Source organism: Xiphophorus maculatus, chromosome 8 (assembly GCF_002775205.1).
Source record: "Xiphophorus maculatus strain JP 163 A chromosome 8, X_maculatus-5.0-male, whole genome shotgun sequence".
NCBI lineage: Eukaryota > Metazoa > Chordata > Actinopteri > Cyprinodontiformes > Poeciliidae > Xiphophorus > Xiphophorus maculatus.
Genome location: NC_036450.1, coordinates 4,775,489 through 4,792,053, shown reverse-complemented (window position 1 = coordinate 4,792,053; position 16,565 = coordinate 4,775,489). Strand labels below are relative to the sequence as shown.

General features: G+C 37.3%; 1 protein-coding gene across 1 annotated transcript in view; it reads right to left on the bottom strand.

The window, feature by feature from the left end:
- Positions 1-16,565, bottom strand: part of LOC102220117 (voltage-dependent N-type calcium channel subunit alpha-1B-like) — a 127,966-nt gene that overhangs the window by 109,323 nt on the left and 2,078 nt on the right. The window contains exons 3-5 of the mRNA XM_023338355.1: positions 14,336-14,611; positions 12,454-12,559; positions 9,914-10,053 (exon numbers count right to left, since the gene is read on the bottom strand). Coding sequence (XP_023194123.1) covers positions 9,914-10,053; positions 12,454-12,559; positions 14,336-14,611 — 522 coding nt within the window. The remainder of the gene's footprint in view (positions 1-9,913; positions 10,054-12,453; positions 12,560-14,335; positions 14,612-16,565) is intronic.

Sequence of the window (16,565 nt, the reverse complement as noted above, 5' to 3'; positions counted from 1 at the left end):
TGAAGAGGGAAACCTGCCAGTCTGCCACATCAGCTGCAGCCTGCAGGAAATCACAAGCATCACGTTCAGCCACGCTTCGCTGCAGCCGAGAAGGCCACAAAGCTACGAGTCCGTGTGAGAAAAGCAGCCGCGACTCGGGATTATTTACGCCGGCGCTTCGTGTCCCTCCCCGCCCTCCGCACCCGGAGCTGCGGGCGCCCGTTCCTCAGAGGAAATCTGTGATTAATGTGAGAGATCGCCAACTTCAGTCACGATTTGTCTTCCAGAAGCTTCATGAGTCTGAGAATCTGGCCATTACAAGTCATCACGATAACCGGACTGAACAGAAAGACGGCTCGCTGGAAGACATTTTAGTCAGCAACGAACGGAGAAACTCCAGCTGGAACCGTTTCACACCAACTGAGTCACCTTTCTGAGTCTTTGCTGTTATTATAAACTAAAATTAAGTGAGTCTGTGAGATATCAGTCAGTATCTGTGTAAATCTTCGTCAATATTCTGCTAATGTGATACAAAACACTTCCGATGTTTCTGCTATGAAATTAAATGAAGCTAAAATCACACATGATTAAGTTTGTTCTCGCGCTAAGCCGTTAAAAATCATGGCAGGGATGTAAACAGTTACATGAGATATATCAGTATAATTCAGCCACAAGAGGAGACGTCAGCGTCTATTCAGGCAGAAATTGTAGTCAGTGATTTTACAAGAGAGTTACGGATTCAATACGTTCAAATGAGACAATGTTTTACGACTGTGAGCCAGTCTGAAAAAAAAAAAATCTAAACAAAAACAAATCATCATCCTCCTACTACTTCCTGCTGTCTTCTTTGTCGTTTTCGCCAGTAGTAACATCCAGTTGTTGATCACGTGACTGGTATGACTCAAATAAAGTGTTTCCATTGCAGCTATACGGCTGGAAAACACATTCATCCTAATGCAAAAGCGTGAGTTTATTTTCCCAAAATAGTAAAAAGGTATTTGGTAAAACGTTTACTTGAGTATTGAGTAACTGATCAAATTAACAATCATTTAAATTACATCATCAGATGGACCAAAATATAAAGTGTAGTGGTAATTTTGGTATTTTAGGGGCCAACATGACAATAATTCATATAAGTAACAAAAAATGACAAAATCAGGTAAAATAATTGTTTCTAAATCAGTTTCTTTCAATAAAAAAACTTCGGAAACTTTGACAAAAACTGCAGGTGTGTGTCTGTGTTTGGTGAATTTTTAGTTAAAACATGTTTGTTTTTCATTCAGTGGAGAGAAAATCCATAACTTTTACTCAAGTAAGAGTAAAAATACTTCATAATAAAATTACTCAAAAGTAAAAAGTACAATATACTCCAAAAAGTAATTTTAAAAAAGTTACTTAGGTAAATGTAACTAGTTACTACCAAACTCTGTCATTGATTAATTCTGGTCTTCATCCCAATATTTGATGACAGCATTAGAGAAAGTTTAATGTCTGTTGCTTGTTTGATGTTCCCATTTATACTTCCTAACTACATAATTAGTCAGTTTAGACATTTAATTCGTAATAAAAGCCCCTCTGGTTGCCGCTCTGCCTCTCTTTATATTCCCGACAGCGCTGGTGTGTAAGCGAGCTGTGTGTTTTTCCCAGCTGCGGCCCAGACGGCGGAGCGGAGCTGGTATCAGGCTGCTGGAACGTGGCATCAGCTGCCGCCGGCCGGCCGGTCGGCCTCTCACAGCGAACGCTGTTCACCAGAGCGCTCGCTGAACGGAGATCGCTGACTGGCTGGAGGCCACAGTAGAGGACAGGCTGCAGACCAGGCAGCACCGACTGCTGCTGCACTCACAAGTTTACATACTGATATGATGGACGGACAGACGGACAATGAATATCTTTGTTCACTTGGAATAAAAAAAATTTACTTACAAGAAACTTTTTAGTAAGTTATAACAGCTTCCTTTGTCAATAATACCTTACCATTTATCCAATTTATTAGTGCCGGATTATTTCAGTTATAAGACATTTTTTTCATGTTTTCAATTAAATAATCTGCCAGTCAAACTAATTTCACCAATATTAAGATATTACTGATTTTGAACCAGCTGCTATAACTTACGGAAAAGTTACTTTTGTCTTATTATATTTGCATGAAAAACGAGACCAAAAATACTTGGTGAGATTTTATGTTTTTGCCGAGAGCCAGAGTAATGTCCAGAGTATTAAAGCACATGAATGGAAAGTTTAGTGGAAGGAAAAAGTGTGGTTGACAAAATGTGGGAAATGAAGAATATTGTGGATGACACTGATCCAGGACTGATCGGTTTCAGCTGCTGCAGGAATATGACTAAATGTTACAAAGAGTAATGCATCCATTCTGTTTTATTTATCCATTTAGTAACGTTTCATAATCATCTACTGAAGATTAAGGAGAAACACTTCCTTGTTTTGTTGTTCGCCTTAAAAACTGATAATAAATCAATTCGATGAACGACATTTCTCCTGATCCAGCAGCTAAAAACAGAAACATGACGCAGGTAAGACCTTCAGCTCTGATGAGTCAACAGTGAAGTCAGGTAAGCGTTTAACCCCGAGTCCAACCTCACCTTCATCACACACCAGCCAATCAGAAGCACAAAAACTAAACCAGACGACCCTCTTCTGGCAAATGTTCAAAGGCAAAATAAAATCTTATTTATGTTGCAATGCATAAGGTAGAATGACCCCCACTCTGTGGTCTCTGCAACGGCACTTTGAAGCCTCCCATTGTGTTAAACCCGTCGCCTCGGAGACACATGAAAGGACGCCACAACTTTGAAGTTGCCACAAGCACCGGCTCTCACCCGGACCACTTATGGCCCGGCGCACAAATCAGACCTACAGATAAATAAATAACAGCCAGTCGTCTTTGTTTCCCGGAAATGAAAGAAGGATTATTGTTCTCCTGTTGGACGTTTGAGAACCAATGTATGAGGTTTAAGCACAGTCAAAATAAGCAAAAAGTCAATTCATCACATGATAAATGAAAACAGAATCAATCATTTCTTTGCATGATTTATTATTTTTCTTCTAAAAACATCTGAAGGGTTTAAAAAAAACACCCAGGCGTTTTTTGGCAATAAGTTAAAAGTGTTTCTGTGTCTGTAAAATGAGCCGTTTCAAACATTTCGAAATATGGAGTCACAAGTTAGCAGGCACTGACCCTTCACCTAGTAACCTCAGAGAAACCCAGGCCGTTACCTAGCAACCCCAGTGGAATTCTGCCCGTTACCTAGCAACCCCAGTGGAATTCTGCCCGTTACCTAGCAATCCCAGTGGAATTCTGCCCGTTACCTAGCAATCCCAGTGGAATTCCGCCCGTTCCATAGCAACCCAAGCAGAGTTCCAGCAAATTTAGCAGAAAAAAAATCCAGTTCCTAGTCCTGAATATTCTGAATCAATTCAAAAGGCTCAAAAATTTATTTTAATGTGATTAATTTGTCCATCTTTGGATATTTTATTAAGCATTCAATCGGCCACCCCATGTATCTTGAATAATTCTTTGATATTTTGTTTTTATTTAAGAAAAAGCCAGGCAGCTAAACCTAAGCTAACCTAATACTGGTAAGTTACAGAATTTTGTGCACAAAGCTATTCTTGTCAAGTATGAACACTGTTTTAAATAAATGTTCTCTTTGTTTACACTTTTTCTCTCGTTAGTCACATAATTTAAACAGAATCTTTAGACCTTCTGATTAGGAGAATAGATTTCTGAAATAAAAATTGTTAAAGTTCAATCGTGACCCTAAAAATTGGAATCGGATCGCATCTCTATGGTTTAGTCCGCTTTAATCCAGCTCCAGTATTTTTGCCTAGAAAGTCCGGTTTGTTTGTGGAGATGTGAATCAGTAATCAAACTCTAAATAAGTGAACTCTGGTCCGTCTACAAATCTCTGTCTTGGTTCGGTTGAAGTGAACTCTGGTACGGTTCAAATGCATATGTGAACACCAAGTGGACTGGAAACCGCTCCAAAATTAGCAAGGTATTCTGGGTAAATACAACCAAATGTGAGAGTCTAATGCTAACTGGATAAATGGCCAATGGTCTTTTACCAAAAACAAAACAGAAATCCTACAACCGCTAAAATCTGTATTGCAATTTCTTTACATTTTGTGAAGAAGGAAGTTGAGCTCAGTGTCTTCAGAGGTTTTCATGTCATTTCCTTCAGTGGTTCTTGATGCAGCGCCACCACAGGTGAGGAGGGAAACATTGGATTGTTTGACACAATAGAAAGTGTGAAAATGAACAGCAGCAGCTGAAAATGTAGCAAATGGTGCTATTTTAATCCCTAATTAAACCAAATCTACCAGACTATCAGGGGTAAACACAGTCTCAATTCCGACAAAAAAAACAAGATGCTTTCCATTTGAGATTGCTTGATTTACACTAGAAAGTAGCTGGTTAGAGGTGTAGCCCTCGTATTATGACCGGTCGTGTCCTCATCACGGCTTAATGTTCTATCGATTAAGCCTGAAGACTCACAGGCAGATTTATTCTCTTATTAGGGGCTCGTAAGGCCTGATCAGGGCAGATTAAAGGTCTGCCACTGCCTCCAGCTACACTATCATTTAGACCCTTTCATTAGGACCTGATGGCTGTATCAACATAATTAGCCTAAGGATGGAGTGCTGGAAAAACACAGCTGCTGGAGCGATAACAGATTTAAAGCTAAATTGGAATACTGTAAGAAGCCTTATTGATTTCTGGTTTATGGGATCTCTGGTAATCTAAATAAATTAGCTGGATTGTTTCTGTTGTTTTGTAGCAGAGCCACAGTTGCTCCATCTTCTGTCCAATGCTATATTACATCAATTTATTAAGAAGAATTTCTTCTCAATAATTAATGCAATGACAACATCCATCCACGGCTCCACTGTTAGTGGATATTGATTAAACTAAACCTCATAAAATCTTTGTCATCCTTCCTTTTCTATACTTAAACACATTTATCTCTGTAATATTTGTGTAAAGGTTAGTCAGAGTTAAAGGATTTATTATCTTCAAGATCAAGCAACAAATATTATGTTAAAAGAGTCATATTTTCTTTTCCAAACCATTTTCCAAATAGCTAAATGTCGCATTAGCTCAGCAGCTGATTAGCATTAACAACAGAGCACATAATCCCATTTGTTGCTGAGAAATTACACATTAAAATTAGATGTTGGTGATAGTTAGAAAGTGGGAGTGGTGCATAAGTTGAGAAATTAATTAAAAGAGGAAAAGTAAAAGATTACCAAGTGGGGAAAAACACTCAGATTAACTAGCATAAAAGCTAATGTTTACTTTACAGCCTGATGTTATTTGCGGTGCTTTATTAGGGCTGCATAGTTGTAAAATGGAAGTAAATGAATCAAAAATCTGAAAAAGTGTTTTTATACATATACTGTATGTAGGCAAACATTTAGCCACGTATATGTTGGATTGTTTACCAAAACTGCTTACATTTTTAACTTAAACTAAAACTTTTTTTGCTATTTTTTAGGTTAATAGATTTTTTTTTTTTATTTTGATGTTAACATTTTTCAAACCTATTGATAAAAAAATAAAATAAAAATGTATCTTCCTGAAACTACTATTGTCATCCGTTAAGCATATTTTACATAAAAACGTATTTTACATTAACATTTTTAGTATAATAGCTTCACATTTTAAAATATTGCTCAGTTCCTGATCATTTTTTTACCTAAAATAAATAATGTGCCACAGTGAAAGGTCTAAAGTGTGGCCCGATTTCAGATTAGGGCTGAAACAATTAATCAGATTAGTTGTGATTAATCAATTGATGAAAAAATCGTCAACTAGTTGATTTTCGTTAACTGGAGTATATAGATTGTTGGCGTCATCTCATTGGCGTCATCATTTATTTGTGGCTCAGTGACTGTCATGTTTCTTTTTGGGGTTTTTTTGTTGTTTTTTTTTTTTCTTTTCTTTTTGTTTTTACTATGGACCTCTTTTGTGTCTGAAATAAAGATTGATTGATTGATTGATAGAGTCAAAAAAAGTCAATTTGGTGAAAAAAATAATAGCGCAGTAAATAAGACAAAACTGTACAAAAATATATACATCTTCTCAGGTATTATAGTTGTAGCTTCAGCAGGTTGAGATTTACTAAAGGAATGCTATTTTACTGCATTTTAGGCAACAAAATTTAAAAAGGAATTGAAGTATTTATTTATTTCCATTGTTTAAAGTACTTCTAATTTTCTACAAAAAGGCTTAGGTGGTTAAATGAAAAATCTGTAAAATGTGGCTAATTTTGTATGCGATTAATTGAATAATCGTCAGAATAGTTGATTAATCGACTCTATTTCAGATGCTTGCAGGCTCCGAGGAGACACCTTGATTCCTCAGGACCATGTCAGGCGTAAATAAGATAAAAAGCAAATAGTGTGTCAAACGTATCTGCAAACAGAGAGACAGAAACCCGTTTTACATCAAGGCACATTATCTGCTCTGGTTGCCTGGAAACCGGAGGGAGATACACTCACATGCACAGAATAATGGTTAATTTGTCCCCAGCTGTGTCAGCAACGGGTGGTCAGAGCTGAAGAGCTGCTTCTACGGTTTTAGTTTACGGAGGAGAAAGAAAAATAAAATAAAAAAAGCCTGAAACAAAAGCTGATTTTTTTATCTGCAGAGTTGTGCAAGAAATGTTCAACCACCTCTAATATGTTTAAAGATTGGTCCTTATTTGGACTTTTCCTGATTTTTTTATTTTTCTTGTACAAACCAGTGAAACCCAAATGCTAAGCTCCGATGCTCCTCAGCAGTCTGACACATAAAAACACTGACATGATTTCTCCCACTGCACGGTTACTGCACAGGAATGTTAAATCCGATTACCTCAGATCCAAAAAAACTCGCCTCTGCTCGCATGCTGAATATAAAAAGAGAAAAATATGCCTACAGAACTGCAAAACCCCAGTTACAGCCATGCAACTTCAAAAGGAAATAACAATTTGAATACATTGTCTGCTGGATAAAGTATTTGTTTACCACCCTGCAGCTACACATGGAAATCAGGCGTTGGATAAATCTGGTAAAATGTATTTTGTGTTCGTTTTATTTTTCCCTGACGAATCAACGCAACGTGACTCATTTTACATAAATCTGCACAAAGTCTCTATAAATGGTTTTATTTTAAACTTGATAAAATATTTCTGCATGTTTCCTTCCTGTTGTTTAGCTCCATCCATCACAACAACTTCAACCAGCTACCCTGAGCCTGGTGAAGAAAAGAATCCCACAGCCTGATGCTGCCACCGCCATGTTTCACCATAGAGACAGTGTGATGGTGTTAAAGACTAAAAATCTGGTGAAGGCAAACTGTAAACAGGGCGTCTCATATATTTTTCTTATAACTGGGACTCTATTAAATTTTTCTATTGAGTTAATTGCAGGTTCTCTAATTAATTAGTCGCCATTAATCTCAACAAAAACATTTTCAATTCAAAACCATTTTTGGTGCTAAATTATTGAATAAATAGACATATGACATCAATGACAAAGATATTTATTATTTCATTCATGAGACTTCTTTACAAATGTGACATTAGCATTAGCTTCCTGCCACATGTTTAGCACTGAGATGCTATTTTAGGCTAGCTTTAGGCTTCGCTTATAGGCTAACTTTTGTTAGCACAACTTGAACACAGTAGTCTTTCCCAGCGTCCAATCAGATCGTTTTTTGAAGCAGAAATGAACTCCCAGTGGGCTAAAAGAAGCTGCTTTATTGCTGTTGTTAGCAGAAGTCGCTTGTGTGACAGATTTACAGTCGTACCAGAAACATGAATACAAAGTTCCGGCTCAGGACTATTATGTTTGAAGAAAAAGAAAAAAAAGATGTGTGATCAATTCCGTAAAAAATGTTGACATGTTAAAATCTATGTAATTAATTCATTGAAATTAACGCATTAAATCCCAGCCCCAATAAAAACACATTTACAGGGTTTTAAGACTTTTTAAGACCATTATGAGTTAAATTTAAGACCAGCCTTAAAGGCAGAAATACACAAAAGAAAATAGCCAACATACATATTTTCTAATGAATTTCAGACATTTTAAGGCCTTAATTTTACAAATATGAGCCTCAGATTTTTTTAGGGGTGTGCAGACTCCCTGATGTAAATATGTAATTTGATGTTATTTTCTATTAAGGTTTTCCTAATTAATGAAAAAAATGTATGATTTTGATTTTATTGCCATTTTCCACAATGTCCAAAGTGATGAAAGTCACAACTGAAACTCTGATTCTATAGTCAGATCAAGCAGAGAAAATACAACTTTTAGAAATAAAAGCATCTGATGCCCAGCTGACCAATATTTTCTTACAACTCATCTGTGGACATTTCTGAAGCAGATATATAGCTACAGTACTACAGATAGGAACATTTCACTCACTAACCACCAGGTAACACAAAAAAAATATTCACAATGTAGAGAAACAAGTTGGCTGTGCAAGATCAAACCAGCAACCTTACAGCTGGGCAGAGCAGAGCTTAAGAACAACACATCATAAGCTGAGAGAGTGAAACCTGAAGAATTATCCAACCAACCATCTAAAAGACAAATTAGATCCAGAAGCTCATTATGATCACATCCAACCGCAAATCTTGACCGCAAACCTTGAAAACCACATTATCGTAACGGAAAACAATCAGCAATCAACAATCTGCTCCTTCACTCCTTAGCGTCACATTTAAATGTTTCTGATCTTCAAAACAAATGTAAATATCAGCAGAAGGCAGGCCGAGTAAAATCAAAAAGCAGATTTCAAACAAAACTGGCCTTTTGTGTGTTTCAGTTTGATTTCATCAGCCAGACCCATTGCTAGCAAACAATTAGCTGCACTAATCATTAAGTGCTAATCTTAAACATTAGTTAAAGAGCCCTCACCTTGTGCTCACTTCAAAATAAGAGCATGAGTATAAACGTCTAACTACTAACAATCGATAAAACTTCAACATAGATGTCAAACTTTATTCAAATGAAAGCTTACAAAATAGCTAAGCAAATCAGGGCAAATTAATTTAAGGGGAGCTAAGTGGATTCAACATTTTTAAAGATAGCAGAAGAACTAAGCAAAAAATTAGCTCTGCTACTAGCGTATTAACAAAATTAGAAAGACCCAAGTCTTCTAAACACAAAGTGGAAAAACTAGCTCTGCAATTAGCAAAATTAGAGGAAACTAAGTGTGCTAAATATTTTCAAAGTTAGCAAAAGCAGTAAATAAAAAACGAATTATGCTATTAGGGGATTAGCGGAATTATGGAAAGCTAAGTGTGCTAAATATTTCCAATATTGGGAAAAGTGTTAAAGGAAAAACTAGCTCTGCAAAATGTAAACGTTTCTAAGACAGCAAAGTGGCTAAACAATAAACTAGCTGTGCTGTTAGCGCGTTAGCACAAGTGAGCCCCCCATCAGAACCAAATCACCTAATTAGAACCTGACTGACAACTTGAAGCAAGCTAAAATATCGTGTTCCGATTGCCATATTTAAGAACTAATGAGAAACAATTTCATTGATATCAATCAGTGTGGAACAATAATGTGAAGCATTTTCTCAAAATCTAAACAAAAAGTGAAGAATTTTGAATGGCCTAGTCAAAGTAGCTGTGGTATGACCCTAAAAAGGCTGATTTAAGGCCAAATCCTCCACTAAAACCCCATTTGGTTAACTTACTTTATGTTTTCCCTTTTAATTCATGAAATCATCATTTGAAAACTGCTTTTTGCGTTTACTCGGCGTATCTTTGCACTTTTTCCCCATCGTAATGGTGATGTAATCTGCGAAACCATCGAGGAATGGGTCACTTGTCGAGCAACATTCACGCTTGAAATCAGCCGCTGTAAAGGTACCGAGCCCGGACCCAGAGAGGCGGAGGAGGGAGGCGGACTCACCCTGTGAGGACGACCACGAAGTCCATTACATTCCAGCCGTTGCGGAGGTACGAGCCTTTGTGAAACGCGAAGCCCAGGGCGATGATCTTAATGGCCGCCTCGAAACAGAATATTCCAATAAAGTACGGCTCCGTGTCGTCCTGGAGGCAAACGGGGAGGAGGAGAAGGTTGGAGAGCGTTCAACGGAGCGTTAAGACAAGCAGATGTATTCAGACTCTTTCAACCTTTTCACATTTTGTCACTTTAAAGCCACAAACTTCAACAGAGTGTCAAATTTATTTTCATTTTGGGCCAAACTGAGATTGTGGATGTTCTTAAAGGGCCGGTACTGCCAGAATGTTTTGATAAAACCCACAAGCAAATTGTTAAAATACTAATAATTAACTCTGCATTCAATAAGTGGTTCTTAAAAGGAAATAATATCACGTCCTTCCAGTCTTTTGTTTTGTTATCTTGATATTTTGCAATTAAAATCAGTGATTTAGAAATATTTGTAAGACATTTTTCAATATTTATGCTTATGTGTGACAGTAAATGTGACTTCTTGTTACTCGCCACAAAGATCCCAGACTATAACTTGAAGTAAAACATACTGCCACCTACAGGCGGGAGTTAGCGTCACGTTCACGATTTCTGCGATTAATTAAAAAATTTCAGACTTTTTTTTTCTAGGAAATGTTTCACTTTTGGAGCTCCAAAGTCTCCACGTTTTCTCAATAAAATTTCCGAAATTAATCTCAGCATTTCCTACTTTTTTCAAGAAAACGTTTGACTCTTGGAGACCAGACATTTCCTTGTGTTTTTGTAGAAACTCTCTGAAATTCTGAATTTTGGGGGGAAAATTTGCTAACTTTTTTTCTACGTACACTATTGCGCCACCAAAATGTAGAGTTTTAAATAAAAACAAAAACAGATCTGTAGTGACTAATAAAATTCAACAAATGTATTATTTTTGACATGTAAAAACTGCATGTTTTCTTAAGTAAACCGCATCAACAAAAGCCTCACTAGTTGCGTAAACATCTATTAAAGATAAATGAAGGGACTCTGAAAACAGCTGAGGAATCCTTCCAGGACCTGCAGGCCAGGATGAATCTGAAGCCCACTTAGTGAGCGTTTCACTCACCACCTCCACTTGCAGCTCTGTTGACAGAGCTGCAGCTATAATAGCTGATCCCTAGCTCTAATTAAAAGCCATCTTGTCATGTTACATCCTCGAGGTGGAGGAGGCAAAGAGAGGATACTTGTTTTTCCTCTTTGTGTAACCTCGCTAATCACTTTTTTTTTTTTTTCCTGAACGCCGCTTTTTGCAGCCGTAATCTCCTCTGAGCCACATCAGGCAACATGTTGCTCACTTTTGTGAAGCGTGTAGCTTTGCAACCCCCTGAAGCGGCAACAATCTTCAATAACAAGAGGCAGGAAAGTGTTGGACGCGCAGCTGGATGTTTGGCTCTGAGGCTGAACAAATTTACATTTAAGATGAGCAGCAAGAGAAGCTGAATCTGCAAATATGTGACAGATCTACAGTAGAAGTTGAATAAAAGTAATATAACCAAACATAACTCACCTTTATCTTTCAGATTACCTTTAGAGGAGCTTCCGGTCCTACGCTAAAGCTAGCATATACTTTCACAGACGTTTAAGATAAGAGATGAAAACACTACTGGACACAATAATCACTAGCAAACACCAAAATGATCACTGCTTGCCAAAAACTTAGCTGCGCTAACCGTAATGCGCTAACCATAAACATTAGCTTAGCTAACTATCACACCAACTGTGTTTTCCAGAAGCTAATGCTAGCGCGCTAGCTCCAATTCCAATCCCGAAAGACTACAAACCCTCAAACACTAGCTTAATTTCGACAACATTGTTTATATTTATTACCTCAATGTTGTATTTTTGTTTATATCTTGTTCTCTACTGTCCTCGTTTTGTTTTAATATTGTGTTTTTCTTGATTGAAGTAAAGTTATGGGGGGAACGAGAGAAAAACGTGAGGAGAGGAAATAGAACTGTCGCTTCTACATCAACTTCAAAATAAGAGCACGAACATAAACTGCGAACTACTTGACAAGTCTTAAAAGTTGATAAAAGTTTGTTCAGATGAAAGTTTACAAAACACCCAAGTAAATTAGTGCTTTAGATTTATCTGGAAACAGTAATTAAGGGAAAGCTAACCGTTTTTCAAGGTTAGCAAAACGCTAAGTAAAAAATAGCTCAGCTATTAGGCTATTAGCGAAAGAGTTTGCAAGAGTGATGTTTGCAAAATAGCCAATCCAGGAGCAGCTTTCATTTTCGTTGACCCTGATTGGCTGTGTCTTCAAAATTGGAAATAAGGAAGACGGTGAAAGTTAGCATCTGTAATCTTGCTAACACTATTTCTACTGTATGTGTTCATCAATATTAAAGTATGTTTGGTTGTTTTAACTATTAAAATTCTCACCTAAAAGATTCTTTTGGGGTTTTTTTTTTTTAGAAAACTGCAAGAGATTCAGCAAATAACAGGAAAATATGAGTTTGGGTTTCCATTGTACTCACCAGGCGTTCCGACATCGGAGTCTTGTCGTTAGCGGGTAGATGTTGCTCCAGTGCCAAGACGATGCAGTTGGCGATAATCGTTGCCAGGATCATGTATTCAAACGGAGTGTGAGGGTTAAGGGTTACTCAGGGCATCTCAAAGTACAAATCAGCATCACCATCGTCACATATATGGATGAAAAACAGTAAACAAGACGGCTTTGGAAACAAAACAAGGTAGCAAAATAGCTGTTAGCATTATGCTAGCATAAGTTAAACATCAAACAGAAACTGTGTAGCTTTCTGTTCACGCAGTAGGATTGTTACTAGTGGCTCTTTTTACAAATTACCCTTTTTATTAATGGTGTTGTTCACTGTCAGCTGGATTACTGTCCAGATTTTCCTTCCACTACACTTTTCTTTTAAATCATGACTGCACCACTTTCAATCACCAGGTTTAAAAGCAGCGACTTTTTCTAGCTTACCCTCCTTGTAAGAGTGTTGTTGAGTGTCTGTTCGATTAATCCCCAGTGTTTCCTTCCACTAAACTTTGTTTTTGCCCTTGATGCAGCTCTTTCAACCTCCAGCTTTTTACCCCATAACTGTAAAAAATTATAATAAATAATTGCTTGAAATATATTGATCTGGCACATTTATTAAACTGAGATTATTTGAGGTTTTTTAAAAAAATCTGATTTAATCTTTTATTTTACATCTGAAAGAGCAACATGAGGAGGTGTTTTTAAAACTATTTTTTACAGTGCTGAAGAGCAGCGTGGGCGAGTTCAGCACCACGGAGAGCGACTCCAGCTAAAACAACAAGGCGGTGCTGAAGTCACGGACATGCAGCTTCTTGCCATCATGTCTTCAGATAAGAGTGGATCAGATAGACGCTGCGTAATCAGGAGGAATATCTGATTAGTGTGGAGGAAATCTGCCAGGTGACATTTTGAAAAAGGAACCTATCAGGGAAACACAATGAAGTCTTTTCAGCGGCTCGGCAAAAACGTTGTTGTGTCAGTTAAACAGAGATAAAGCGCGACAGGTGCAGCAGCAGGAGGCGAACAAAAACACGAGGCAGGAGCGCAAACTCCAAACTACGGTGGCCCAGTGGGGTCATTATACAGAGGGAAAACAAAAGAGGGGTAAATTTCTGAGAAGAATTCAGAAATTCTGAGATGAAGCTCAAAGATTTTGTAGAAAAAACGTGGAAATTTCTGTTTTGTTTTTTTTCTAGAAAAATCCTGAGATTAATCTCAGAATTTCTGAGTTTTTCTCTGAGATGTTTAACTTTCAGGGTTTTTTCTTGGAATTTACTTTTCAAACTTCAAAATTTCCGAGATTAATCTCAGAATTTCTAACTCCTTTTATTTAAAAAAGAAAATGTAGTTTTCAAACTTCTAAATGTCAGATTTTGTTTTTATAGCTGAGCTTAATCTGAGAATGTTTTTATCTTTTTTTTCTAAGAAAATTTGACAATTGAAACTCAGAAATTTTAGAGTACTTTCCCAGAAAACTTCAAGGTTGTTTGTTGTTTTTTTACAGATGTTTTGAGTTTTCAAACTGAGAAATTTCCGTGTTTTTCTGAGAAATTGCTGAGATTGATCTCAGCATTTTTGAGTGTTTTCTTGGAAATATTTGACTTCTAAAACTCAGACATTTCTCCTTTTTCTAGAAAACTGCTGAAATTAATCTCAGAATTTGTAAACAAACAAAATAATTCTCAGAAATATTTGACTTTTCTAACTCGGACATCTCTGAGTTTTTTCCTTAAACATTTCTGAGCTGAATCTAAGAATTTCTGAGGGTTTTATTTGCTCCTTTTTTCTATCTACCATGACCCAAACCCGCCTTGGTAAAACTCATAAATAAGCCTGTAAACACGCTGGACGCTGAAGGATATGGCCACTCTGTTATCCGCTTTGCGTACTTCCTGATGAGGTTGTCCTCACGGAAGATGAACAGGGAGCGGTTGACCGTGAGGCAGTTCTGTTTGACGGGGTTCGGGTTGTAAATGGCCATGGTTCTGGCTCTCTGGGCCATGGACTGCTTGTACATCCTCTGCCCGCCGCCACCGCCGCCCCGGGCGCCCCCTCTCCCGGCGCCCGGGGCGCCTCTCCCTCCGCCGCCCGCGCTCCCTCCATAGCGGGTGGGTAGATCGTCTGCGAAGCGAGCCATTCTGGAAACGCACAAGAGGGGAAATCCGAGCTGGTGTCAGTGGGAGTGAAGGAGAGACGCTTCATCCAAAAACCGGAGACAGAAACGGGGAAAATGGGCGGCTTCACTGCGAACCACCTGATCCCGATCCTTTCCATTTACTCATCCTCTGGGAAACCTGCGGGGGGGAAAAATCCAACTTTCATTGAGGCTGTGGAGGAAAACCCGCTGAGCCTGCCTCAGCCCAGGATCCAGGCAGCATCGCCTCCGGAACACCAGTTGAAGCGTCCAGCATCGGCGCCAAGCGGGAAACTCCGTCCTGCTCCCGGAAAAGGTGAGGAGGAAACGGAAAGAGGAATAAAAATCCCAGCAGCAGCAGCAACAGCGGCAGCAGCAGCGGAGGTCCGGCGGTTCCTGCTTGATTCGCTCTGGATGAAAAAGCGACTCCTCCGAGGAGCGTCAGGACGCGCGCATGTGGCCAGGCGGGAGCGCGCACACGCTGAAACATAATGAAGTTTGGAGCAAAACAAACGCGATGGAGGATTAGAGTTAAACTACGGAAGTAAAAATGAATAAAAACACGGGAAGAAATTCAGAAAATGAAGAGGATGACAGAATAAAGACAATAAAATAAAATACTGACTTTATTCTCCTATTATTTCAACTTTATTCTCTCGTGTTATTTCGACATTATTCTAGAATCATTTCGACTTTAATCTCGTCATAGATTAAAAATAACCAGGAAACATTTTGATGTTTAACCAAAGAAAATCTCCCATCATTAGTTTTAAACCAAAAACCTTTTTAATAAATCTACAGTTTAGAGCGGAAAGGTTCAAACCCAGAACCTTCCCGCTTTGAGTTTTAATTACTACTTCACTGCTTTAATTCAATCAAAGTAGCTTTGAATAAACAAAAAAAATCTTAAAATTTGGTTTAAAATAAATTGCAATGATTTTATCTTTTAATATAAAGTGAGTTTACTTTAATTAATGGTAAAATAATTAAAATTGTTTATTTTTTTCCTATTACAACAATGCAGATGCGTCATGAATTTGTTCAACTCACAATACAAACCTGAAAAAGCAAAGTAAACACCGCAAATATGAAGTGATTCCTCTTTAGCTGGAGATAAATAATATATTCCACCACTTTTCTATTAATAAATATCTATATCAGGGGTTCTGCTGATGACCAGGGTGACATCTGGTGGTTTGGTTGCAGTACTGCAATGCAAAAACTTCATCAAGCTCTTGGACAAGCTCGTTTTTATTAGTGGCTGAAACGATTAATCGGATTTGTCATGATTAATCGATTATCAAAATATCAAATAATAATAATGTATCAAATTAGTAAATTTTTCTAAGTGAATCTGAAAATTATTACTCTTTATTTTATATAATTGAGTAATTTTCAAGGCAAATTTTCTGATTTCACTAAAAAATTGCTTAAACAATCTTAGATGAGAGAATTTCACATTTTTTCTTACTGAATTTTTTCCACATTTTAACTGTAACAGACAAAAACATGGAGGTATTAACTTTCCAATGTAGGCCTGAAACAATTCATTAAATTAATTGATGATTGAAATAATAGTCAACTAATTCAGTAATCGATTAATCGTTAACTGGAGTGATTAAAAAAAAGGGAAAAAAATATTCAGCGCAAATAAGTCAAAACTGTGCAAAAATAAATAAATTTTGCGTTTAAAATAAAAACACATTAGTATGTAAATATGTTTTAGCCAAAACTCCTCAAGTTGTATCACTTTAGCTTCAGCTGTTTCAGATTTACTAACGGAATGTTAAAGTTTTGTGTTTTAGGAAATAAAATTTGTATTTTCTTACTTAAAAAAGGAATTGAATTATTTATTTATTTGCACCTTTGATGTTTTTCTAATGTTGTATAAAAAGGCTTTAGTGTTTAAATGAAAAATTGACAGAATTTCCAACTGAATGTCTTTCTTAACTGATTAA